This window comes from Copadichromis virginalis, linkage group LG15, assembly GCF_057382275.1.
Source record: "Copadichromis virginalis isolate Kocher_CV1m ecotype Utaka linkage group LG15, C_Virginalis_male_GT1.1, whole genome shotgun sequence".
Lineage (NCBI taxonomy): Eukaryota > Metazoa > Chordata > Actinopteri > Cichliformes > Cichlidae > Copadichromis > Copadichromis virginalis.
Genome location: NC_140632.1, coordinates 18,528,729 through 18,556,555, shown reverse-complemented (window position 1 = coordinate 18,556,555; position 27,827 = coordinate 18,528,729). Strand labels below are relative to the sequence as shown.

General features: G+C 41.1%; 1 protein-coding gene and 1 long non-coding RNA gene across 3 annotated transcripts in view; one reads left to right on the top strand and one right to left on the bottom strand.

Moving 5' to 3' along the window:
* Window positions 1-27,827, bottom strand: part of LOC146692254 (dihydropyrimidinase-related protein 5-like) — a 35,485-nt gene that overhangs the window by 5,982 nt on the left and 1,676 nt on the right. Inside the window, exons 2-14 of one of the 2 annotated variants that reach the window (XM_085432316.1) lie at window positions 18,364-18,478; window positions 16,147-16,296; window positions 9,075-9,233; window positions 7,287-7,466; window positions 7,136-7,204; window positions 6,618-6,662; window positions 6,459-6,534; window positions 6,211-6,367; window positions 5,930-6,071; window positions 5,027-5,169; window positions 4,716-4,923; window positions 3,803-3,980; window positions 3,630-3,711 (exon numbers count right to left, since the gene is read on the bottom strand). In XM_085432316.1, the coding sequence (XP_085288442.1) occupies window positions 3,630-3,711; window positions 3,803-3,980; window positions 4,716-4,923; window positions 5,027-5,169; window positions 5,930-6,071; window positions 6,211-6,367; window positions 6,459-6,534; window positions 6,618-6,662; window positions 7,136-7,204; window positions 7,287-7,466; window positions 9,075-9,233; window positions 16,147-16,296; window positions 18,364-18,474 (1,700 nt within the window). In that variant the 5' untranslated portion in view covers window positions 18,475-18,478. Of the gene's footprint in view, window positions 1-1,137; window positions 3,712-3,802; window positions 3,981-4,715; window positions 4,924-5,026; window positions 5,170-5,929; window positions 6,072-6,210; window positions 6,368-6,458; window positions 6,535-6,617; window positions 6,663-7,135; window positions 7,205-7,286; window positions 7,467-9,074; window positions 9,234-16,146; window positions 16,297-18,363; window positions 18,479-27,827 lie in introns of those variants that run through there. The other variant, XM_085432317.1, reaches the window with a different exon arrangement.
* The window catches only part of LOC146692253 (uncharacterized), a 16,536-nt gene continuing 13,379 nt past the window's right edge, over window positions 24,671-27,827 (top strand). The window contains exon 1 of the long non-coding RNA XR_014915158.1: window positions 24,671-24,914. This is a non-coding gene — a long non-coding RNA (uncharacterized LOC146692253). The remainder of the gene's footprint in view (window positions 24,915-27,827) is intronic.

The following is a 27,827-nucleotide window of genomic DNA, read 5'->3' as shown; positions in this document are numbered from 1 at the left end:
CAGTCACTCGAAGGTTAAATAACATGTTTTTGTTCCCTTCATGCACTCTGTGAGCTCTACAGACACCCCTGAGATGCTGCTTTGTGTTTCTTTTTGTTGGATTTGTTTTTTACAGCTTACTTTTCAATTGTAACAAACTCAGAGTACTTCCAAGTCAAAAAACAGTACTTCTACCCAGAAATAAAACAAATATTTGGCCTTTTCATGAGGCTTCACTGGTTGAACAAATTTTACCTAAAATGGGACATCACGGTTCAGGTGAGTCTTTGTTGTATCTGACTCTAATGTCAGTGTTGTTACTATGGCAGAATACAATTCAAATAGACATACGGATAAAACAAACGATAGAGTATAAACTGGTTTTGTTATAGTACCTGTCATAGTAGGTGTCTCTAGAAAACACCTACCAAGCAGTGGACAGCCATGGACGTTTTCATGGCTAAATCAGGTCGGTCAGCCATGGCCTTTATAAAGGCTTCACTATGTAGTTGAGAATGTTACTTGGACTTGAATTCAACCTGATTTCAACCATTAAATATTTTTTCCCCACTGAGCATGACAGAAAACTAACATGTATTCAGGCATTAAGGCTAGAATTGAAAAGTGAAAGTATGCAAACTTGTTGTGAGATGAATGTGATCAGACAGCCACACAACGGGTAGATTAACTAGTATTACCGGATACCATTTCTGCGTATCTCCATGTAAATGGTGCTTCTGTTCCAGTGTGTTGCATGTTGATCTCATTAGTTATTGTTCACACATAGTTAGATGGCACTGTGCTGCAGCAGTTAGTAAGAAGGGTATAGATCTGAATCTGCTGCTCACTGGAGGATTTCTAAGGAAGTTATGAGGAGGAAAATTCTTCTTTTCTGGGTGAGGACTCCTGTCACATGTTATGTCACAGCAGGTACAACTAAAAGACTAAATATAGACCCATACTTTGACTCTGTGTGTACTTGAAGACAATCTGCCTTGAGCTCTGTCCCCTGAAGCACATTTGTGGTTATTGAAGTAACTTCAGGTAATTTATACTGCACATCTGGAGGAGACAGTGCTCCAGTTAAGAGATCAATAAGTTGAGATCAACAACTCCTAAAACATTCACATAAAAAACAACACATGACCCAGATTTGTCCTTTTTTCTCACTTTATTCTTTTGCTGTTATTCTTGTGGTAAGAAACAAGCAGCCACTTACAGATTCAACACGTTCACTTCCCAACACAATGAAAATCTACAAACACGCACAGCCACTGAGCCGCCACGGCGCCTTCAGGACAACAAAACCATCCAACAGTAAAACAACGCCGTCGTCGTAGGTAATTGTAGAAAAACAGCACCAGTTTGTGTGAAGCTGCGGTGATTGGAGGGAGCTTCACTCCTCCTCCTCACCTGTTCATGTGGTGCTTTTCATGCATGGGTGTCGGTGTGGCACAGGTGATTCACGTTGGCACATTTGAACAGGAATAGAAAAACAAACATCCTAAATATATAGAGTGCACGGACAACAAGACGTGATCATGTATAAATATAATACTGGTAGGCAGGAATGAGAGGATCAGTAGTGGTTTATCGTCAGCCTGTGCAGCTCAGTCGTCCTGCTCTGTGGAGACTCACTGCTCTGGAAACATCTCGCTGTATGTTCCTACAGCTGGTCCACGACGTGCCTCTCAGTCTCAGCAACACTCTTTGATTTCTGCTCACTCTGAGGTCTCAGTTATTTGGTGTGTGTTCAGACTGCAGTGTGAAAAGTGTGCAAAGGCTCGTTAGTATGCACAGAAAATATTCAGTGAGCTGACACACAACATAATCCAAAATGTGCCCTTTACTTGTTTGCCTCAAAGAGTCACAACGGTAGCTTTTCTTGTACCTGACGTTTCTCACTAAGAAGCTGCCCTTACTATCATTTTTCCTACTATTAACGTATCCTTTATTATTACTGTGTATTACAGGTCGTCTGTGCTGGAGCTCACGGTCTAATAAAAAGAGAAAGTCAGAGTCAGAGCCACAGAGAGCATCCTGCTGCTCTAACAGAGCCTTAAATGCATGAAAATAGACTCAAGTTTGAGTCATGTTCAGACGCTGGTTTAATCATTTATTTGAACCTGCGACCCAGAGAGCAATAAGAGTCGCAGAAAGGCTGTAGGATGTACTGACGGACTCATGTTTACGGGACATAAATAGAGAGTAACTGCAGCTTTGTAAGTCAAGAGTCACGTCCTGGAGTAAATGAGTATTTTTAAGTTTTCTCCACACCTTCATGTTCTGTGTTTAACCCTCAAGCGACCGAGACGTTTCAGTGACTGAATCACCGGACTGGACTCGGCCACTATTAAAAAAACCTTTGAATAACCTGTATGATCAAGTCATGATCATATATTTTATTAAAGAGAGCTTTTTGTTAATAGTGGATCTATTTGTGTTTATCATGCCTCTACTGTTTCTGCCATGTATGAGATATTACTTTACATCACAGGTTCACAGGGAGAAAAAAAGGGATGTTGGGTCAGATTCCCTGGGCAGCTGGAGCCTTTCTGTGTGGTTTGCATGTTCTCCCTGTGCCTGTGTGGGCTTCCTCCCACAGTCAAAGACATGGATGTTACATTAATTGATGATTTTTAAATCAAAGTCTTTAATGTTAAAAAATATCATTATCCTCAGCGCACCCATTTCTGTAAAATAAATAAATAAATAAAAAGTTGGAAGGAAACACTTTCATAATTAAAAAATACAACAAGGTCACACATAAATGACTCCACTCAGTCACTCGAAGGTTAAATAACATGTTTTTGTTCCCTTCATGCACTCTGTGAGCTCTACAGACACCCCTGAGACGAGGACAGTGGACCAGGTTTGGGGCCAAAGTTATAATCCCAGCTAAGCTCACAGGCTGAGTTCTTCAATAACTGCGGGTGAGGTGGGAATGTTTCTGGGACATGTGACCGAGTCAGAGGCAGTGAGAGCGCGGGGATGTTCAGAGAGTGTATCTTTACGAGGACACGGTGTTTGAAGCAGTTGGATTTCATCACCACATGGCGCATTTCATCAAAAACAAAAACACTGTTTGAGGAACCCACGATGCAGCGGGACGCCGAGTGGGCGGTGTAACCACAAACAGGACCCACACACATCTTCACATGAGTCTAAAGCTATGGTGTCTACAGTGTACGTCTGTGTGTGTGTGTGTGTGTGTGTGTGTGTGTGTGTGTGTGTGTGTGTGCGCGTGTGTGTGCATGTGTGTGTAATAGATACAGTTTTAAATAATTCGGTCGACATCACTTCAGTTCTAACCATCAAAAACTGTACTGGTTTTGACATTTCACAGTTTACGATACAGGTAGGGTGATAATGAGCGGACTTTATCAGAGTTAGTATGATCAGCTCGATTTTGGCAGAACAATTTAAATCCAGAGACAGCCCTTCGATCAGAGCAGTCGCTCCAATTAAGACACAGATTAGAATCTCTGATCATCGGCGTTTCGTCACCAATCACAGACGCGTGCTTGAAATTTTTTTGCCATCTTTACTTTTTATCCTGTGATTGAAAATCAGTGCAGTTTTTCTGGTTGTTCAGAAATGTACAAAAAAACGGCGGCTCGGACGGATGAAGCTCCTACACCAGCGGTTACCAGATACCACTGGAGCGGCCGCCGGGAGGGGCCAGGATCCGAGCCGAGGACCTCTTCGGGATGTGGTCGTCGACCTGAGACCCTGAAAGGAAAAACACGTACGGACTATTAAATTTGATCGAGGACTTCGGTGTAACGTCACCATAATCAAGGACGATTTTATTAGAGCTCACCTGAGAGGCTGAAAGAGGACTCGTGAAGGTCTCGGATTCCGGAGTGCACTCGACCGCAGGCTTTGTTGGGCGTCTCTCCATCTATGGGGCCCAAACCGAGTTCCTTCTTCATGGTGTTCGCAACCTTGGCCACATCACCAGAGTACGGATCCCTGTCCACCCCTTTGTAAGCCTGAGTCTGAAACACGATGAGGTGAGAGGTAAGATTAGGATGTTTAGCCATTTTAAACCTAATAATAACAGCCAGTTGAGCTGCTGCTGTAAGATTGATACTGATTAATATTTGTTACATGTAAGTAACCAAGTTAAATTCCACTGAAGAAACACAAAATTAAAACAAGGTGTGAAAAAAAATGGAATTAAAATAAAAGCTAGACTAGAAAAAATAAAAAGATCTTGTGCACTCACAAAAATCATTAAAATGAAATAAAAACTAAAACTAAAAGGCACAAGTACTTTTATTTGTACTAAAACATGTGTTCTGAAACTATAAATGAACATACTCACTCTGTAAACTACCTGAAATTGAACTGAACTGTAAATATAAGTTCTTATAAAAACAGTTTCTGTACTTTTGTGACAAGTTTTTTAAATAAATTGAGATAAAAAGGTCTAAAAGCAAACAGAGTAGAGAGGCTGGGATGGGGGGCTTTCACAGACAGGGGCAGCAGCAGGAAAACACACTGCTGGCTTCCACAGGGAGCATTAAATCCTTTATATGGGCTGTCAGATCGGTGAAGTCAGTCACATCATGATGGGAGTGTTTGTGGCAGGTTTGCTGTCAGCTGACACAGCAGAGCTCAGCCTGGATCTTGCTGTCCTGCCCTGGAGTTTTAATTATCAGTGGAAACACTCACAACACAAAGAGGCAGGTTTGGAATCAGTGTTAATAACGTGATGACAGTGAACGCACCTTTTCCCTCTGCACCATCTTCTTGTAGAGGTAGTCGGGGAAAGTGCGCTGCGGGTAGAACTTTCCGGACCCCTCGGCGCACATGAACACGCCGTTCTCACACACCAAACGCCCCCGGCTGATGGTGACCAGAGGGACGCCGTGGCAACGCATCCCTTCGTACAGGTTGAAGTCTCCGCCCTGCACCTGAGTGCTCACAGAGATTGTCCTGCACACACACACACACACACAGAAAGTGATGGATGTGTGTCCCTATGCTTCGGGCTGAGTCCAGTAATAAAGGAGATTCCTGTTTATTTACAGCTGTGTACCTTGTTGCATCTGGATCCCAGACCACCACGTCAGCGTCAGCCCCGGGGATGATGCGGCCTTTGCGCGGGTACAGGTTGTAGATCTTTGCAGCGTTGGAGCTCGTCACCGCCACAAAACGATTCTCATCCATTTTCCCTGTAACCTTAAAAATACAGAAAGCCCCTCCGATCATACAAAACATCTTTATTTCTGTTGCTACTGTGGTAGACCATGATGTCATTCAGCTGCTTCCCCAGAGAGAATCTCATCCTAGTATTGGACAAACTCCAACTCCAGGTCTTAGATGGTGCTCTGGAGATCAGCTGAGAGCTGCATGGCCACTCTAGCTAGAGCAGAAGATCTATTTCATGTGCTGGTAAAGTGGTCTTTCTCATAGAGGCTTCAGAGCAGAACATGGACATCCATCACCAGCTGCAGTTCAAGATGGTGCAGTATGAGGTTATTCACTGGAGAAATACTTAATTTTTATTGCAAATAGCTGGAAATAAAACTGAGCAATCTCTCAGACTGTTGAGTTTGTGGAGTAGAGGAAATATCTTGGCACAGTAACTGATACAAGCTTTGAGCCTCATGTGGATGCTAATGGTAGAAGATATCGCCAGTGCTTGTCATATTATGATAAGCTTCAAACTTTTCATTAAGTTTTATAAACAGAAACAAAACTTAACGAGAAAGTTTTATTTCTGTTTAACTGGTTCAATCCTCACTTTCTCATTTGTTGACTGTTGACTGAACTTCAAAAACAAATACAGACTGAAAATAAAGTCAAAGTGTGCAGAAAACTAAGACTTACCAACATGGTGTCAAAACAGAACTTCCACATCCACTGGTTGTGGATGATAAATTGTGTGGTTCATGGCTGATCTCAGGTTTTTATGTGTGCGTTTGACGTGTGTACGTACCACTCCTCTCTCCCAAATGACGCTCATCCTGTCCTGGACTCCAGGCACTCCATGAGGGATCTTGGTGAAGTCCTCTTTGCCCAAAGCTCTCTGCTTGGTGCTGAACGGACGGTGCTCTGATGCCACCACGCTCAGATTGTCACTGAAACAGGAAACAAGATATCAACGTTTAGTTTAGAGGAGCGTTTTTATCCACGGCACCTTTGCCGGTCACTGAGCTGCTGTTGCGATCAGTTTACTCGAAGCAGTACAGCATGCTGATGTGAGTGCAGCACACATACTTGCCCAGCAGGCCCATGAGGTAGCTGGGTGTGTTTGGGTCGAGGCGGAGCGGAGGGACGATGACATGGGCGGCGGCATGAGCCCAATCCTGGTGGTAATACTGCATCCCATTCAACACTGCGTGAGCAACTGTAGTCTCCCCGTGGACCACCTTACCTGAAATTATAAAAAGTGAAGAAAAGTCAGCTTTCATCCTCTCCATCGTCACGGTGACTGTTAGTTTGTCTTCATCGGGCAGTAAGCTCACCCTGCATCTTAGCAGCAGCGATCATATCACCAGCAGACATACTGGACACATTTACCAGGTAGATTGGGCAGCGAGCCTGTGGTCACACAAAAGATTTTAATCAGTCCTTTAATTACTTATCAATAACTGCACACAGACTGGATATTAAAATGTTTTTACCCTGTTGGCGATGGTGATGGCTCTGTGAGTGGCCTCAGACTCCAGCTGCAGACAAGAAGACAGAGTAAAATCACAAAATAACAACTTTAATAAGTAAACATTTTAATATTTATTGCAAATATCTTACAAAAAAAAGTTCAAGGCCACAATGATTACTTGGTTTTGTTTTACATTTATAGGAAAGATCCCTAAATATTTCTACTGAATATTCAAAATTAGGTTTTATCAGCATTTTAAGGGAACATCAAGGAAAAAAGTTTTATTTTCCACTGTTATGTTTTAGATCAGTGCTTTTTCACACATCAGACTAGAAAGAGTTTTTACTACAAGCCACATTCACATAGTCCCACATTAGTCTAATATCACGCCCGCTCACACTCTAATGGATGTGTTGGGCGTAAGTCCAAGTGTTCAGTGCCAATGTAGACTGCAGGAGCAGATTGATCCTCTGACCTTTAGATTAGGATACGACCACTACCTCCTGAAACCCCCCACCCCTCTGTCCACTGCATATTTACCTCCTCTGGTCGACTGATCTCTATTCCCTCCGGCCCACTGATGCCCAAATCCAGAGCCTCTTTGGCACCCTAACAACACAAACACATTCATTTTAAAACGGGTTTGTGATTTCACTTCGACGTCAAAGGAAAAGAAAATTTGTCTTTGCACCTCGGCCACCAGCTCTCCGTTTTCAGCGTGGACTCGGGCAATGGCACCGATGTCCTTACAGGTCTGCAGAGTCTGGTAGAGCTCTGAATCCCGCAGCATCATCATGTCTTTGTAGGCCATGAACACCTGGAAGGAGTTCACTCCATGTTCCCTCACCAGGGTCTCCATCTCATTACGCACCTAAGGACGATTCAGAGGTCTCAGGGTCAGCAGTCATGTTTCTGGATTACAGTTCAGTGCTTGCAAAGCTTCAGCTTATATATGTAAAGGCAGTTAGTGCATCGGGCATTGGGACTGTGGGCATGGAGTGAAAGAGAAACTGTGTGTGTGTGTGTGTTTGTTTTGTGGGGCATGAAATGAGCTTGGAAACCTGCCACAATGAGATCACACTGCCTTTACACTGGTGACTATAACATCCCCGCTGAGAAGAATCCATTTCATTCATTCAAACAGCAGTAAAAGGAAACTAGACAGTTTAGTGTTTAAAATGCTGAACTGTGCTGCGGTGAATGGGCCATAAAGGTCACGTCATAGTCGTGATGGAGTATTGATGAAAGGAACAAAACTACTTCCTTCCATAATGATTAATCTACTTTTACAGCTCATGACAGTTTGAGTATTTTTTATCATTATCATTATTATTCTCTCCTGTTATTGTTTCTCTCTGCAGTGTTTCCTTGTCTGTGGACCCGGCCTCTGTGTCTTTGTTTCCTTTTCTCTGACACCTTGTTTAGTGTTAATCAGGATTTATACATTTGGGTTAATTTATGCTGTAGATCATCCACTGTATGGTAAAGCCCTCTGAAAAAGCTATGCTGTAACATCACTTCCACTAGAACTGCAACCACATCGTGCTGATGCAGCACTTTAGTGACTAGCTCAATTTCTCCTACATATTTTCAGCTACCTCTGTCATCATTGTCCAAATCAATTCAAAGAGAGAAACCTTCTGCCAACTATTCTTTGGGTGATGATGGTGTTGGACACTAGGATAGACTACCATGCAGACTCGACATAGATTCAAAATATAAATAAGTATAAATAAAAGTATAAATTAAGACTTCATGTCCTTGTTTTACTTTGATAGTCAGTTTTCTCTCTTGTGTTGTGTTAGTTTGATTTTCTTTTCTTTTACCCTCCTTTATTATTATCTGCCCCGCCCTGCTTGTTTTCACTGGTGTTCAGCTTTGTTTTTGTGTAATTAGTCCCCTGTCTTATCTGTCTTTAAGTTTGTCTTTGTTGGAAGGTCTGCCCAGGCTCACTTTCTCTGCCCAAGCTCTGTTGGGTTATTGTTTCGTGGGTATTTTTAGCCAGATACTGGCTCGCCCTTGTTTTTCTGCCTTTGTGTCCTCTCTCTTTACCACACACACCCTGAAATGTGTTAAGAAACATTGTGTTGACATTTTTTAAACAAGAATGACTACCAGTCAAAGCTTTCTGCTGGACAGGTGTTGTATTAAACCTCATTCTGGCATGAAATGTTTAACAATATGCAATGAGATTGGGCACATGCACAAAGTCAGCAGATGATGTAGGACAGACATTAAAGCCAAAGGCTGAATGAGGCACCTTGACTCATATAATCTGCCTAATGTGCCCACTGAGCACGTGTGTTAACCCAGTTCTTGTGTGGGTTTAATCTAGGTCATTACACATTTCACCCACAAACGGCTGGCTGCGTTATTATTCATTCAACGATGATAAACGCCAGAAGAGCACAAAAATAAATAATGATATATGCTACCAACGTAATTCCAAGCACTTTGGTGGTACGTTTTTTAAATTTACCTTTGGTCCCCACCAGGTCAGCCCGACGTGCAGAGCGTAGTCGCAGCACGCCTTGGCATCGGCCAGAGCCCTGCACTTCTCGTAGGCGTCCAGCAGGGAGCAGTGTTGTTCAGGCAGAACCAGAGCCATCACCATGGTGGTACCACCCATCAGAGCCGCCTGGGTGAGGTAAGAGGGTGACCAGGGGTGACAGAGAGGGGGGCAGAATAAGAGAAAAGAAAGACTGATTAGAAAGAGGACAATAACACCAATGTCCAGCACAGACTCTGTTTGTCTGGTGACAATAGTCCTTCCTTATCAACTGTTCATCATATGCTCTGCTCTTTATTGATTGCACTGACTCTCTTGTAGCCACTGCTTCATTTTCCTTTCAGTGTTGTTCTCAGTCTAAATGCCCTTATTTAGTGCTGTAATCACTGGTTTGTCCTCTCTATAGAAATATCTCAGCCTGACACAGAAAGAGAGATAAGGCTTTTTTCCTTCCAAGAGTGTGACAACATTGGTTTCATTAAGTTTTGACAAAAGGCTTCACATTAGTGTAGCTATACGTGTGAACGTCTTAATACTTCACAACCTCAAAAACTAAAAACGTAAGCTTTCTGAATATGGCTCCTGCTGCTAAATGTGGCTCCCTCACTTCTACTCCACAGGAAACAGAGAACTGGAGAAGATGAGAGATGAAATTACTAATGAAGGAGAGGAGTGGGCGAGAGGAAGCAAAGTTACAGAGGGGGAAAGAGAGGATGAGGAAACAACGATAGACTAGAAGAAGTGAAGGAAGCTGTGTGCAGTGACTCGTCTTCCTCGCTACAATGGTGAATGCACTTTTGTGTAACCATGACAACAGATACTGCTCAGCCATGCCTGTCGCACGTCCCCACCCTCTTCCTCCTCCTGTCCTCCTCTCTCCATCCAAAATTGCGCAAACATTCACCCATCCAATATCCTCTAACAGGAATATCACAGCGAGGCATGATGGGAGAACGTCTGTAATCGCATATAAAAGAGGAAATGAAGAGGTGGGGTGTGAAACAGCTGTAATCTGCTCTTTAGTCATCATCGACAATCAAAGTGACGTTAAACCGCCATCATTTTTGCAGCCTAACCTCAATAAAATGTGACTACATGAGAACGTTTCTGTGACAGTGTGGAGCCGTTGCCTCGGGCTCCAGACGTGTCTCACAGACGGGGGGCGGGGTCACCTGCTTGTGAGCGTAAGCTCAGTCGGCCAGTAAGCTATCAGATTTCTCATTACCATAGAAACCAGTCCGAGTGATGTGCAATGTCAGCATCGAAGGTCTCAGCATATGTGTGCATGAAGAGTGTATGTCATTGATCACTGTCACTACATGTAACTGTGTGCATGTGTGCGTGTGAGAGAGAAAGCGGGGGGCACAGATGCACAGCTGGGGATTGTGGGATTTAGGCTGTCTGTCTGCTTGGCCTCAATTAAGATTTACTGCTGGCCCCCTTCTTTAAAAAATCCCAGAGGGCAGAGCGGAGAAAACAAGCGAGCAAACAGGAGGTAAAGGGAAAAAGAAATCCCTGATCACTGCATCTTTACCGATCCATGTTACGCACACGACAGTATGAGCTAACATTGCTATAATCAGTGTGAACTGATTCAGGGGCAGTTTGAGACTTTTCTGTCAAACTGGAATAAAGGAGCTGTCTGAGAGCTGAGATGTTTTTCACGCTGTTTTCAAGCAACATTTGCAACTACAAACACTTGAAACAACATCCAATTTTAGCTTGTTCTAAATTACAAACCTGCTGTGGAGACTCAAGAAGCACAGCATCACTCGCTCACTGCAGACAGCACAGAGCATATCTGCTGGCAACAGCAACAATACCAGCCAGGTGCATGTTTAAGCCCAGGATAGTTGTGCATCCTTTTGCAAGCTTTCAGATATTTCACAACAAAATGAGTCGTCCCTCCAGTGACATCATTACACAGGCTTTGTGAATGTGTCCACATAACTTTATGGCATTATGGACAATGCCAGGCATCCTCTGCACACGGCCATTAACAACCAGAAGAGTCTGTTCAGTGACAGGTTGCTTCTCCCCAAGACAAGAACTAACAGACTTAAAAACTCCTTTGTCCCACACGCCATCAGACTGTTTAACTCCTCTCTGGAGGGGAGAGGGAGGGGAGACAGGAGGACAAAGGAGGGGGGAACAACTAAGCTGTAGTGCCTCTTCACCTCACTGTGCAATACCTTTTGTGCAATACTTTTGTAAATAGTCAACAGTGCAATAGACCTCAATACTTGAAATGTGCAATTCACTTGTATTTTTATTTCTATTCCTATTTATTCTATTTATCCCCTTCGTATATTTTATTTATATTGTCTCTGTATTTATATATATGTGTGTGTGTGTGTGTGTATATATATAATATTCTGTAACTCTGTAACTTCTGTCGGTGCTGTGCTTTTTTGGAAATCGAATTTCCCAGAGGAACCCACCCGAGGGATTAATAAAGTTCTATCTTATCTTATCTTATCTTAACTTAAGTAGAAGATTTGTAGATTATAAATTCCTAAAGATACCAGAATATCAGGTCAAATCAACACACAGTGCGCACTGATTATTTAACATCTGATTAAGAGCAGTGATATAAGCATGTGGATCGTTTTTCAACTCTTTAATTTAAACATACCAAAACATAAACAGTGATGGAGAAAGACAGCGTGTTCAGCCAACCAACATCGTTTAATCTTAGTGGATTTGACCTAAAAGCTCTTTTTGTCAACCCAACATACTGACACATAAACCACAAGCGGTGCGTAATATGAATCTCCTGCTCCATTAAAGACCCCAAACCCTGGGACTCTCCTCAGCTCTTACTGGGACAGTGGCGCGGCTGCCCCTCTGTTGGTCTTCCATGGTCTCTTGTGTTCTGGGGGCCTCTGGATGTCTGGAGTTTTGATCTCCTCCATACCTGCTTCACACCCTGGAGGACGGGGCTGTGGCCCCCCAACACTCCCTAGCAGATCATTACATGGAGAAACCTTTGGAATGCAAGCATGCTGATCCACACAGGTATGCACACATGGGTATTCACAGACGCGGACTAAAGCTTTCTTGGCTGCTGCCTCAAAGCACACTGTGCGCTGTCTATCTTGCGTGCTGCACAATATCGTTTATTATTTAGTAAATATTGATATCTATGACTAGCTAGTTTATTGTGATGGTGCTTTGTTTTCTCTATTATTATGTTGCTCTTTGTTGTTTGCTGTCTCCTCTGTTTGTTTTTTTTTGTTTGTTTTTTTTTTTTCTCCATACAGGTGACCCAGGAGTTCTTTTTTTTTTTTTCTCTCTCTTCCCCCCCCCTTCTCACCGTCTCTTCTCCCCTTTGGTTTTCTTTCTTTCTCTCCCCCTCTTTCTCTCATTCATCCCCCCTGTCCTATTTATTAAAAAAAAAAAAAAAATGACAAAGGATGAACTGAAGCTCTGCCATCACGTAATGTCGCATACTGCTGTTTCTGATGTCATTTAGAAAAAAAAAAAAAAAAAAAGACCCCAAACCCCTACTGTGAAGATAATCCCCTGCATAGAAAGTAAAAGAGATGGCGAGAGGGCGGCAGGCATGAAGGAAGGAGTAAAAGAAGTTGAAACCCAGTAGAAGAACATCTATAGACTAATAAAGATCAATAACAATACTTTTGGGATTTTAAACTGCAAAGCTGGATTATTTTAACAGATCACCAAGAGAAAGTTACATCTAATAATAACAGTTCAAATGTTTTTATTAACAGTTGATTCATTCTGAAACCACACCGAACACAATCATTTAAAAATAGCATTAGTTGTGAAGATTTTAATGTACAAAAGAAAAAGTTAACTTTTCCTCCAAGAAGAACCAACGAGCACACAGAAATCCTGTCACATGAGTGCCTGAAGCTTCCTTTACATATGAAAGCGACTGTGAGGGGGTGAGAGTGTGTCAGACTCTGGGAGAGGCTATCAGTGTGAGACAGATTACTGCTCCAGCCCTCTGATCAGCCTCTATCAGCTCCACTCGTACTTCTTATTACAGCCGAGCACCTCACCTTCTTCCACTACCCTCCTCCTTCTCTTCATTGCTACAGTTCAGCCTGCTGAGACGTTTAAATGATCTCAGCCAGGCCTGCTGTGACAGATACAGCTCAGGCAACATTTCAGGCTTTATGTAAAAAAAAAAGCAGATCTGCTTAGCTGGATGTGATTGATCAGTGTTACACTGTAAAGACTGACTGTGGATAACAGTGAGAGCAGATCACACACTTTATTCTGTTAGTATTTAATAACAGAGACACAGCTGTGCTTTTCGATTGTAGTTTATATCGTCTGGAAGTCTTTTTTAACTGTTCAAACCCGTCACCTGTCAGGCAGTGTGATGCCCCTGAGGCCGAAACCTTTTTATTTTAACTTTAAAGAGTTCACGGTTTTTAATATTGCATCTACATATGTGGGGCAGTGGTCAGCATCGCCCCCTGCTGGTCATCATTGGCTTCCCTTTACAGACCTTACAGATCTTTTATATACAGTCCATGGCAGACACAGAAAGAAGGTTCTGATGATGGACTGGCTACATGTCTGGTGACCTTCACCTGGATAAGCAGCTAAGAATGGCTGAAAAGACTTCAGCATGATGTCAAAGAAGCTAAAACATCAGTTCCAGATCATTCCTATCCGGGCAGCACGTTCTTCCTCTTGACCTTCCACCATTACAGCGTGTTATATAAATCGGGGTGAAGCAGAGGAACAGGAGGAGGCACCAGAGGAGGAAGGAAGTAAAGCAGAAGAGGGAGCAGACAGTTACAAAACAGAGGGAGAGAGGGATGCAGAGGGGGGAAATAGTTTAGGGGTTCATCACAATTACACGAGCAGTTGCTGCGGTAACACAGTCACCATAGGAACCACACAATACTACCACGGTCATGTGTGCACATACTCTCTCACACACACAGAAATTTCCATGCTAAGAGTGCGGGTTAGTTGTCATGGCAGCGAGGGCAGCGGTGGGGGCTGGGGGAGAACTGGCACCAGTTTGTCACCAGTCTTCAGCCTCATTTCTCTCCTCTTACAGCACAGCAAAGTCACCGCCGCTATTTTATGATGTGCACCATAATTTCCAAACATGCCGGCAAGGCTGCGAGGAGAAAAGATACTAAAAGTGCTGCTGACGATCTCCCCCAGACAATCACTTGCTCGTCAGCAGCTACACTGAGCAGAAAGACCAGCTGGGCGGGCAGCGTGGAGGGAATAGCATTAATATAAAACATTTTTAGGCCTCGTCCCCAAATACTGACACGGTGCCCCGCATTTTGATTGATTCTAATCGACACTGTGGGACAGACACTTTTCTGAAGTCTGTCTTTTATCTAATGGCAGTAAAAAAGGAAAAGAAAAGCTGTCATTGTGGGTCACCTGCAGGTTAACGTCACCACTTTTCCTGTACCTTTGCTACGCCTAACAGGGGAAATTTCAAAGCAACATGAAGAAAACTAGTTAAAATACCTGCTCCTTTAGCTCATTGTGTCCTTATTGTTCCTAAAGTCATAGAAGTGGTAATAATACATTAACAGCAATAATAGCAAATAACTAAACTGATATTTTTGGATGTATTTATTTGTTAGATTATATTTTAAGTTAGTGAAGGTGTCGATTCTCATGTTACATAAAAAAATAAATTGAGGAATAAACAGAAGTACCTGAAGTAGGGTGACTTGAACCTAAACTAAATATCACTAGAAGTTCATCTCTTCACATGTGAGACTCACAGTTGTGCAGCAATAACGTTAATAACTGATGCATAAAGCACGAGTGAGAAACAAAAAGACAAAGATAGAGCGCAACCTTTCCCGTCACTAGACCACAGTTTTTAGTTTTGTCAAAAATGATTGCACTAACACAAAGAAAAGCGGTTGGCCCCAGAGGCGTGAAAAACCTCCAAACTGCTGACCCTTTGCAACTTCCTCGGTGCTACGTTAGCTCTGCTGCTATCAGCTGGGTCACTGCTGCTGGCGTATGAACACGTGAGCACAGAACAACACAGATTTATTCAAATAGATCAGCCCACTGTCAGTGACACCTGGCGCAGTCCTAAATAATCCCAGTGAGCCGTAAATTCAGATTTCAGATTTAAATTCTCTGTTTCAGACAGTTTTTTCTACTCTTCGCTCTGTATGATGTAAATGTATCCTTAATATGGTCTCAGCCACAGTTCTGGCCTACTGTTCCAAGCTTTTGTTTAAGGGAGAGCCAATCAGAAGCAGGGCAAAGGGGATTGTTTCAGGCAGAAGGGTTCAACAAAGGCCCAGTGAAAGACACATTTGTATTTATCCATTTGTACATACGATCATTTTGAACTGTGAATCATGCAAATGTACACTAGCAGAGCCAAATAACAAAAAATAAACTTACTCATCATCTTCTGGGGACTCCACTTTACATTTATCATGTAATATATTATTAGATGTGTCTGATGAAGCAATCACCTACAACAACACACACATATACTTTGACTTTTTGTCACATGACTATCTTTTGCTGATACTGTACTGTTGGCGTCCACAGCTGACGCCCTTGACTAAAACTGTCAGGCATGCCAGGCAGCATCTAAACAGACAAGCTGAGAACATCCTCCAACACATGCATACCACTGCAGGCAACAATAACACCTCTTAACCTCTTAATTATGAAATCATCCTCGCTGCTCGGGCTCTCAGTGGAAAACATGCAGGACATTCACAGGAAATTAGTTTTCATCTGTTCTGGGTGTATTTGTTAAACAGCTGTGTGAATGTGTGTCTAAAAAAGATAAGTCTCTGCTTTCAACCAGAAACTGCTGACAGGTGTTTGCTTCCTGAAAGACCAATGTGAGAAAACATGTGGTCATTAGTCCTGATGAAGCTAAAAGCAGGACTCAGTATTTCACTGCAGACACGTCAGAGTCACAGAGAAAGCATGACAGCTGTCTGCAGACTTGAAATGTGTTTAATCACAGGCATGCTGACGAGCCTGCTCACAGCAAAGCCCTGTGTGTGAGTGTGTTTGAGCAGTGTGTTTACAGCGTGTGTACCTTGGTCCCACTGTAGAAGTCGTCCTGGATGGTGGCGTTCATGAAGGTCTCCTGCAGATGCACACTGGTGTCAATTCCGCCCGGTAACACCAGCTTTCCAGAGGCATCTATCACCTTAGCTCCGCCTGGTATCATCAGCTCCTTTCCAACCTGCCACAGAAAACACAAACACACGAATTACAGTACTTTATTTTCACATTATTATCACTTTATTTTATTAAAGTCCCAGCTACACAATAATAGTTTCTAGCTGAAACTGGTCACCAAGAGGTAAATCACTGTGCAAATTTCTTTTTATTTTGCTTCCAAAAAGGCCAGACTTTTTTAAGTAGGTTTTCTGAAGCACTGGTTCTTTTATAGTGCTTTTGAGCTACTATTACTCTATGTCTAAAAGCCTTTGATCATACACTCCGATGAACACATCAGAAGCAACTCGGGGTTTAGTTTCTTGCTTGCTTTAGCATGCAGACCGGAGCAGCCAATGATCAAAACACCAACCTTCCGATTAGCCGATGACCTGCTCGACCTCCTGAGCCACAGCCAACCTTTCTAAGTGTTTCTTTGGACATTATCTGCATTTTCACTGACTTTCAGGATCGTCTTGTGCCTAACCATTTTCAGAAGAATATTTTTGTTTTGTTTTTCTTGCTAAGGAGCGTAAGGACCCATTTATGCTTGCCATATTAGTCACTTCGCACACAAAGAGTCACTCAGACGGGACCACATCAGCGCTGGACAGGACGAGAAGAAGTGAAAACCAGGAAGCAAAGAAACCATGCAGCTTGTGCCAGGGAATGCGACTTCACTTTTGCTGTACAGTACAGTTCGTGTGAGAACGGCGACCATAAAAGGGCCATAAATGACGAGTGTTTGCAGAGAAAGTCTTCCATGCAGACTGCAGCTGTGGCAATCTACTAGTGAGGAAAGCAATCACAAGGAGGTTTTCTTTACATCACTCTTTATCTCTTTACAATTAGTTTCACCTAGCAACCTCAAGTAGCTATTTTCCATGCCCCCGGTAGGGGGATACATATTTTTTAATTGCAACCTGCGTTACCACCAAACTCTGGGCCTATATCAGGCCAAGATGTAAGGAAACAAACATTTACTTTTAATACAATCAATTAATTATCGTTTAATATATTAAATTTAAGGTTATTCAAGGTTCTTTATCTTAGGGATTTTGTTTGGTATATTAAACCAAACTAATTTCAGATTTTTATTTTTTAGGTAATCAGGTGCAGAATTAGATGTGCTGCTGAGGGTGTTTTCAATTACTGTGGTCCTGTTCTTTGGAACAAGCTGCCTGCTGAATTGAGGTCATTTATAACTGTGTGAAATGTGATATATAAATAAAATTGACATTGATTTTATAGCTCTAAGCATGAATGTGTCATCTATTGCTTGTTAGCCAATCTGACATTTTCATCCACACTGAAATACATACTTTCACAGTCCATAGAGAATGACTATTAATTACTTTGGTAACTGTTTTTGTGATAATGCTGACAATTAAACAGGCTGACATGAACATTAGTACACTTGGTAATCTTTTCTTCTTACCAGAGGAGCTGTGCATATTTGCAGTTTAACTCAACTTCTAGGTGGTTTTCTTCTGATTGGCACAAACTCACAAAAAGGTCTCACAGCCTGAGATGTTCCCCTTTTGTATGACAGCTTAGATCAGGCTGCATGCTTACACACGCTGACCTCACTATTGAGAACTTTGCCCATTTTTAATATTAGAACTGTTAGCGTAAAGTGTTACGCTTTGGGACTGAGAACGTGTTGGTTACAGTATGACTCGCTCAGCTTCGACACTTTAAATACTGCAAAAAAATAGCTGTTGTTGTCAGTGGTGATGGAAGTAAGCACTGACAGAGAGTGTGTAAATGCTCAACAGCTGCAGCAACACTGGAACGTTTCAGTACAGCTGATTCAAAGGCGTCCTCGCCACATAAACCGATGCTTATCTCCATGACAACACTGTGTGAGATAATTATAGTACCATGGTTTGGAGCCACAGAGTTGACCGAGTGGTTCTCTTCATGCTATTACTGTGAAATGAGTCATGCTAACAGCTGGAGATATACTGGACAGCGAAAGTGTGAAAGCGATGAAAAGTTTTTACTGTATGACACGTGGAAAAATGTGCTTGCAAGTAAAAATACATTTGCACACGTGCACATTTAACATGTGTACATAACAGTGATTTACCTGCTGTATGATGCCGTTCTCGATGTAGACATCTGCTTCCTGGGTGAAGTCATCATTGACCACCTTTCCCCCCTTGATGAGGATACGCATGGACCCCATGTTAGCAGCCATAGTCCTACAAGATAAAAGGGTATTCAAGTAAATTCAAGTACACGATATTTAGCATGTTAACAACGTTGCGCAATACCAGTCCTTACCATAAGGTGGTGCAGTGAGTAATGTTTGTTTTGTATTTAACTAAACTACTAAATACTCAAGGAAATATGAGTAGGACTAAAAATAAATATCAGAAGTGAAACAGAAGCTCAGATCTAAAATATCTTAACACACCCACCAGTCGAGTGCTACCTTTGGGTGGTAACAGTTTAAATTAAATTCTGCAGTGCGAAATTAATTGTTCTAAATAGAAAAAGTTGCTTGATTTGAACAAAACTAACTGAAATCTTGCAGCTCTCAGCTGGAACTACTGCTTTTATCCAGTGTTTAATTTGCTTTACACAGCAATACTTAAACCCTGGCATTGTACTGGTCTATTCAACTTCAGGAATCCAGTGTGGAGTCCTGCAACCAACCGCTACTCGTAAAACCAAAGTCAACAAGTGAAAGTTTGTGTTCTGTTACAGAACACAAACTTTCACTTGTTGACTTTGGTTTTACGAGTAGCACAAAATACAGAACTTCTGTATTTTGTGCTGAGTTACACGTTACAGTTTCTGGGAAGCATTTCCTCCCGTCTTTAAAGTGTGTCAGCTCAGTCTATAAAATATTTAGGAGTGGATCTATAATTTATAAATCTATTACAGTATCTGCAGGAATAACAGCTTATCAGCACTTTGCAAGGACAGATGGAAAGCAGATGTTTCTTCAAGGATCAGGAACTAACAACTAACAACCGGTAGAGAACAACAGGTCTGTTACTATTACAATTTATTATGATTTATAACAATTTATTCATAGTATGAGACCTTCATAGTACAGTAGTTAATAAAATAAAGGTACTAGTATTTCAGGAAAACTTAAACACATTTTTCACTATTTTCTGATGTTGCAATATAAAAGGAAATGAGTATATTAATCGGTAATTTTACAAGGGTTACAGTACGTTCCTGCGCTTCGTTCTTCAAATATTCCCTTTACAGCAAAGTGAATTTTAATGATCCAGCCTTGTGGTTAGCAGACATGTAACTCACCTAATTTCAGGCATTTGTGCTGTATGAGCAGTTTACAAAATGAATGCCCGGTGGTCCTTGTGTGCATAATGATTACTTGTGGCTATGATAATTTCTAGGTTGTGTTACATTACGCAGACCCAGTACACCCAGTTTGTGTTTTTCATCGAATCCTATTCATGGTAGGATCCTGGTGTTTCCTTTCCAAGTCTTTTCCAGTTACAGCAGTAAAGTTGATCCTCTGTGAGGTTTTAAAGTGTCTTTTTATTTACTTATCCTTTGATTGATTTATTTTATATTAGTTAAGTGAGGGAAATGGAAAGCAGTGTGGAGTTCTTTATCACCATAGAAAAATATATAATGCATGTTCTTTAAAATTAATGGCTTTGGCTTTAATGTAACTTTCCACTTGTAATCACCACATTGTAATTTTCTGCAATGAGCCATGGCTAACAAACCAAGGCTATGGCTGAACAGACCCAAAATTACCTCCTATACCTTTTCCAAACCACTTTTCCTTGATCTCAATGGAAAACGTCACAGGGAGGATGGGAAAGATATTAAGGAGGAAAAGACAAACACAGCGCTCAGAGGATCGAACTTCCACTTGGCTCAAATTACTGAGCCAAGTGGAAGCGCAGTTGTGGTGAAACTATGATGTGCTGAAGATGGACTACAAACAAATCTTAATGCTCATATGACCATGTGTACCCCTGGGTTTAAAAACTGTTGAAGCTTCAAAACATATCAGCAGGTTATACTGAATATTACATGTTCTGCACCTGCGGTCCCCAAACCTTTTTGCGCCACGGACTGGTTTATGCCCAACAATATTTTCACGGACCGGCCTTTAAGGTGTTGCGGATAAATACAACAAAATAAAACCAGTACTGGTACCAAAAAACAGAAGATATATTCATAACACACGGGAAAAGGGAAACCGGGTTATGATAAAAACTATTTTAAAAAAAATAAAGATAAAAACCAATAAAAACCCTGAAAACCATAAATTTCACACCTGAGCCTCAACCCTCGCGGCCTGGTAACAAACGACTCACAAACCGGTACCGGTCCGAGGCCCGGCGGTTGGGGACCGCTGTTCTACACCACCTGCCAGTCATTTTGATTGCTTGTCTTTTATTGCCGCAGAAGCCCTAAAGCAACACTTGATGCCCAATATTGATGAAGATTTCTCAGATGAACTCTTTTTTTATATGGAAAATGAAGATATATAATAATATATTACACCACTCAATAATTCTAATCATTAAAATTGCCTCTCCTCCAAACTACACCAAATTTGACCTTTTCTGAATTAAATTAAACATATTTAAAGCATAGGGGAGATTGTTTCTTTGAGCCTAAAAAATTGAAACAGCTGGCTTCATCACCACCAACATTTTTAAAACCATGTTATTTTCTTTGGCTTTTAAACTTGACTTGGTTTTATATCCGCTTTCTACAAATCACAACTTATTTGTTTATTTTGTTTTAAATATATTTTTCCCCTTTGCAACACTCACTACATATTTAAAATTACACTGCACATCAAAACAGTGTGGTTAACTATTAGCTTTTGCAATCTGTGGTCCACTATGTTCTTCTTTTAGATGATCATTGAAATAAAAAGTAGATTGAGTAAACCTAATAGGATCAACAAACTGAGAGGTTCTCCAATAAGCATGTCTTTGTGTATATGTGTGTATTCTGCATGGGTGGCTGTATGCAATGTGTTTGATGGCCAGACACAATAGAGCCCCAGTCACACAGAATCAACTCAAAGAGATGGAGGAGAATAGAGAGAGGAAGGAGAGAGGGGAAGGAAGAGAACAGTGAACAGAATAATGAGGAGAGAAATTTGTACCCCCACTGGATGAGGAGAAATTTGGACCAATGGGAAAGAGAAATGCTTTGGTTTTGCCAGCTTGCTAATAATGAAGCCTGGGGGTAACAAGAAGCTTTAAACATAGATTTAAGGAAAGTTTCTGAAATATATTGTTGTTTCTATGAAAAATATTCATTCATACTGTCTGGCTTTACTGTAGGAGCGCTGAGCAGAAATCATCTGGGATCAGATCATAGTCCAGTTGAGTACAGAGAAGATGGAGTCCAAAACAAAAAAAAGAAACTAGAGATTTACAACAATGGCCAAAGAAAGAGAAGAAGAGTAGAAGTAGCTTATTGTGCTGAGATGAAAGATAAAGTGGTAAACACGATGGTGGAGCGCTGTGCGGTATGGAAAGCAGTGCCCTAAAGCCCTGGCAGCCTGATTAAAAGAGTGGTTTCCCGGGAGACAGGAACTGGAGATCCTTCAGCGGAAAAAAGGCGTCCACACACACACACACACACACACACACACACACACACACACACACACACACACGGTGAGGCATACTAAAGCATCAAGACTGATTTATCATTTGAATTCCACTTGGTATAAAGTCAACACTCACATACACACATACTTTGCAGTATTTCACACAGAAACTTTACGTCTGCCTCGTCTTTTATCATAGTTTTTTCGCTCAAGATTTTAGCTACTAAATGGTTCTTGGCCCCTTTTTTACTACAGAGCTGTCCTATTGTGTAATATGTATAGACTGGAGCTTGGCACTGGCTTGTTAAGTCTGGCATCATTAGCCATCCTTTAGTGAGGCAGCGCTGGTTCAAATAAAGTACTAATATGATCAATGTGGCTGTCAGAGTGTTACAAGGAAGCTGAACATTCAGGAATTAATGAAAAACTGAATTTAGAAATTCATTAGGCTAGATGACATCTACACCATTTATCCCTGACTGAAGTGTTTCTAAAAAACGAAAGTAAACCCCACTGCAGTAACTCTGGACATTAACAAAGACAGGAAACGACACATTTAGAAGGTTAATGAAGTTGGACTAGTCGAAATATGATTAGCTACCTGGTGCTAAAGGTGCGTTACGTCATCAAACAAATTCTTTGAATCTTCAATAATATTTCCAAGTATTATGTTACTTTTCACTGAGAAAAAATATTTGTAATTTTTAAAAAATGTTTCCCATACAGTAGTTCAAAGAGTTACTTCTAAAATACTAAAAATGCTCGTTTCATATGTGTCAGAACATATGAATTTAAAAAAGGAAATTATTGACAGTGTGGTGCCTCTAATTAAATACACGGGTTCAGATGATTCACAGATGCTTCAGTTCTTTTTTTTAAATTTACATTTTAGACAATGTGTCCCATCTGTTTTGGAAAGGACAAACCATCAAAACACCAGTCCCCAAACTTCAGAAAATGACTTGGTGAGGAAAAGAAATAGTTAAGCTGACAGAGAAAAAGACAATGATGTCTACATGTCTTAACTTGGTGCTGCTGTTGTCACTATTTTCTAGTCAGCTCAGTCCAAACCCACACAGACTGCAGACTCGGACTGGGTGTGGGACTGGGAACGCTGACTTCTGCATTGGACACTGGAGGCTTTGTGTGGCTTTGTGTGTTTGTAGGAATATGAGGACAGAGGAAATTAAACTTCCAAAAATGAAAATAACGCCTTTAATTAACAGTAAGTTCACCAAAGGTTCAAGGAATGGAGTATATATAAAAAAAAATACTGGCTGGCTGCTTTATCTGACCTGTAACAGAGTTGATGGAGCCTACTTTAGCTGCAACCCTAACAGACAATAGCTTACTTTACTATATTAATACAGTTCTGCCATATTCCTGCCATATAGTTCAAACGGTGGTTGCAAAAAGTGTTACTTTGACTAAAAAGCTAAAAGCTCAGCTGAAATATAAACATTCAATTCTTAAAACTAAGAAAAAAATATTTATATATGTGTAATTTTGTTAATTGGTCCTGAGTGTCCATTTTACTTCATGGTTTTGTTATTTTTATGTTACATATGGGAATAACAACTTTTTTACTCTTTAAATATTTGGCCTGATTTATAATAATAATACTAATAGTAATAATAATAATACTGATAGATTTTGTGAAAGGTTTAGTTTCAGGTTTAGTCAGGATGCAACACCTGAGAAATTCTGGGCCGATGTTTAAAGTACACTGTGTAGAGAAAAAAGCCTTTTTTTTCTGGTGGGGGTCAGTATATGGCATTTCTGTCCTGATGAGCATTAAAATTAAAGTTAATTTAGATAATACTTAAATAACTGTCCAAATTCCCAGAGACTTAGAGGACATAATTTGTAAAAAATAAATTGCCCAGCCCTGTCCTATCTGCTCCATGTGCTGCCACAAAGGATGTTTTTCTATGTATGAAACAGACTTTTATGGAGAACATGAAGCAGCTTGAAGAGATGTGATGCAACATGAGGTGATCGAGGAGATGAGACTTAAAGCACAGTCAGGAGCTGCGATGTGACATGATGCAATGTGAGGGGTAATGACGGGAAGCAGCCACTGGCCCATTTTAACACTATCTGCTCTCAAAAGCTGATTTCCATTTCACACAGAAACACGAGACTTGTGCTTTTACATCAGTACGGGAGATCTGAAATTCAGGCCTTGTGTGCACAGAAAGTCAAAATCGTCAGTAGGGCTGCTCGATTATGGCAAAAATGATAATCACGATTATTTTCACTGAAATTGAGATCGCGATTATTTGACGATATTTATTTAACCCTTTAAGACCTACTATAGAACCAAGTCCGCCAGAGCTTATATTATTTTTTTACATGTTGTAGTGCCATTTATGGGAGCATTTCAAGTTGCTATACAACTGTTATAGCCCATATTTTAATAATATGTATGCATTAAGTCCATAGTAACTACATTAATTGCAAAAAAGTGCAATAAACTACAAAAAAAAATTGAAAATCGTTTTTGTTTTGTTTTTTTACATATATTTCTACTTGGAGAAATTTAAGAGGTTTATCCCTCAAAACTTTAAATACAAAAAAGTTGCAAAAAATAGTTTACAACAACAGGAAACTTATTTTGAGTGTGTTCATAGTTTTATTTTGGAGATACACCAATTTTTATATACTGCAGGAAAAACAAAAAAACAATCCTATGATGCAAATTTGCAAAGAAAACAGCAGGTGCATCAAAATAAACTATTTCCAGCAGTGCAATTCGAGTTCTAAGCATCCCAGAAACTATTCAGAAAAGTCTAACATGACCAGTTTTAAGGCCTACAAGTAAAAAAAAACTACATTTCCGCGAAAATGACGTCACTTCCGGTTTCGGCCAGGAAATGGCGGACATGTGATAGTTCGCGCTGACGCCTGTTTCACTGTGGGAAGTGTTACGAACAGCTGATCGGATCAGCGAAGCGTGTTTCTGGAATATTATGTTTTTGTTCCTGCAAGAGCTTTTTATGCAATTTTTGCAAAGCTATATGTGGAAGGAAACCGTGACCGAGGACAAGCTGATGGCATAAGATGTAAGTACAACTCCTTCGGTTTCATATGCAAAACAAATTATTGTGCTAGCTTACATGGTCCAGGTTCTACAGGGATTTAAAAATAGTTACACAAAACGGAGCGTGCTGCTCTGACCGGCTTTAAAGGGTTAACAATGACTTTAAAAAATAATATAAAATAGTGTGCAACACCACTGAAGTTTTTTTTTTACCTCTCTTTTCAACCAACGGCAGTCACTCTCCTCTCCAAATAACTTCTGCTTAGCTTTCCGAGCTTCCCTCGGGTCCTCTTAATCAGCGGTCTCCAACCTTTTTTGCACCACGGACCGGTTTATGCCCGACAATATTTTCACGGACCGGCCTTTAAGGTGTCGCGGATAAACGAGGGAGGGGCTAATAATCGGCTCAGTCATTTTTAATGATCGTTGAAAGCCCAGATCATAATCGTGATTAAAATTCGATTAATTGAGCAGCCCTAATCGTCAGGAGAAACTGAGGTCGTCTCTAATGCTCCTCGCTAACTGCATTCAAAGGAAAAAAAGCATCTATTTTAGACATCTTCAATGTGTGTGTGTCTGTTCACTTTCTGCTGTGTCACAGCAGGTATAACAGACACACACACACCAGGCAGCATTTCTCACGCACCCTGGGACCAGCTGCTTCTGCACACACACACACACACACACACACACACACACACACACACACACAGATAAACACTAACATCAGCTGCACACAGTCTAACACAGCGAGACACACCCTAGTTTCCTCCCCTCTCCATCCAAACTTTTTTTTAATGGGAGACTTAATTAATAATAAATGAGGAGCAGCAGGCTGAGTGAGTTGGGACTGTGCGTGGCACACAGATTCACGACGCGATGGTAATACAAAGACACAACTACCTCAAAGCATGAATAAAACCTGAACTCTTATACTGGAGGCACCATTTAGAAAGCAAATTATTTATTGGATAAAAATGTACAAAAGCTAAACCAGTGTTTCTACTGCAGTTGTATGAGCAGGAGGGATGAAAATGAGGAGAGATGCTATGATGATTTACTTTCTTTTGTACGGAAATGTACTGTTTTTTAATGGAAAATATGTAAACAGGGAGTTTGTCTTGATTTTAAATTCCATAAAATGTCGTCTGGATTCTTTTAATTTTTTTCTTATCGACTGATAAAAATGGTGTGGTGAGAGCTTTAAAATAATTAATAACCAATAAAAAAATTTAAACTTAGCATTTTCCTAAATAAGTTCAAACTTGGCTTAAACGGCTGAAAGGATGAAAAAAGTTGTTTAAAAATGTTTATAAATTGTTACATTTCACATGGTAGCTGCTGACATGCTCACATGTCTGTTTGTGGGCGTGTGTGTGTGTGTGTGTGTGTGTGTGTGTGTGTGTGTGTGTGTGTGTGTGTGTGTGTGTGTGTGTGCGCTGTAAGTGAGAAGAAAGGACCAGACAGCTGATGACTCTTGCTTGATATTTGCCACAGGGAGGAGTATCTCTCTCTCTGTCTCCCTCTCTGTGTGTGTGTGTGTGTGTGTGTGTGTGTGTGTGTATGTCTGGATTACCTTGCATATGTGCATGTGTGAAAACTAGAGTTATTTAAAAAGCCAACCAACATGCAGCAAATTTACAGCCACTTGAAGATAGGAATAGATACTAAACACACACACACACACACACACACACACAGACAGAAGAATTGTGTGTACTGCTGCAGGTTCATGCATGAATAAGCATTACTGAATCACACACAGATAAACAGACAATAAGGTAACTGGGGCATCACTCTGAGGATTAGGGGCATCTCTGTCTCTACACGCCCCCTAATCACACTATACATTTAGAAAAAACTCAACGCCAAGAGCTGTACATAAAATTTATTTTGCCAGTATTTTTTCTGTCTGACCTTTGACCTTCGGTCTGACCTACTCTTCAAGTTTTTCCTCTTCTCATTTGAAGGTGAAATTGTTTACATTTTCCGTGGTCTTCCTCTCCACCTTCCTGGCAACTCACTTTTCAGCATCTGTTGCCAAGTATATCCACTACCCTGCCTCTGCACATGCCCAAACCATCTCAGCCTCACTCTCTGACTTTGTCTCCACAACACTTAACCTGAGCTGTCGCTCTGATGTCTTCATCTCTAATCCTTTCCATCGTGTTCCCGCCCAATAAAAAGCTTATCATCTTCCATTGTCCCACCTCAAACCATACATCATCTGCAGTTGATCTTAGATTATCAAGACCTTCTGCATAATATGGAGTACACCTGTGTGCACCTTCCTCCACTCCTATGCACCAACCTATGCTCTTTATGTCCTCTTATTAAAATGTTTGTTCATAAAATATAAGTTCTTATACCGGGAGTCAATCCAGGCCACCTGGGTGAAAACCAGGAATCCTATCCACTAGAACATATGGGACTGCTTGTGTTGGCCACTTACTTGGACATTCAGCTGTTGCTAGAGCCACCAGTTTGGTCACTGCATTGGTTGTCACAGTGACATCAACACTGCCCAGTCGCGGGTACTTTTTGCACAATTCTGACCAACATCCTGAATATTGCTGTCACTACTTAGACAAAGCAGAGAGCAGAAGGTGTTTAGTTATGCAGTTTTTCAAGCTTCTTCCTCTGTATAACCTGAGAATCTCTGAGTGACCTCTGCACAGGTACTAGCTGCAGTATTCTCCTGAATCGTGCAGCGACTCAGACAATACCTCACATCAGAGCTGGTATAGCAGGAGAAGAAGTCAAAACTGGAGGTAAAAGAAATGGCTTAGTCTTTTGAAAACTGTTGCAACAGTATAAACTGTGAATCTCTGAGCTTTGGTATTGTCATTAAAGTGGCAGTAAACACATTTTCAAACTAGCAACAGCAGGTTATGAAAGTGCATAATTAGCAGTGGCAACACCATCATTCATCAGG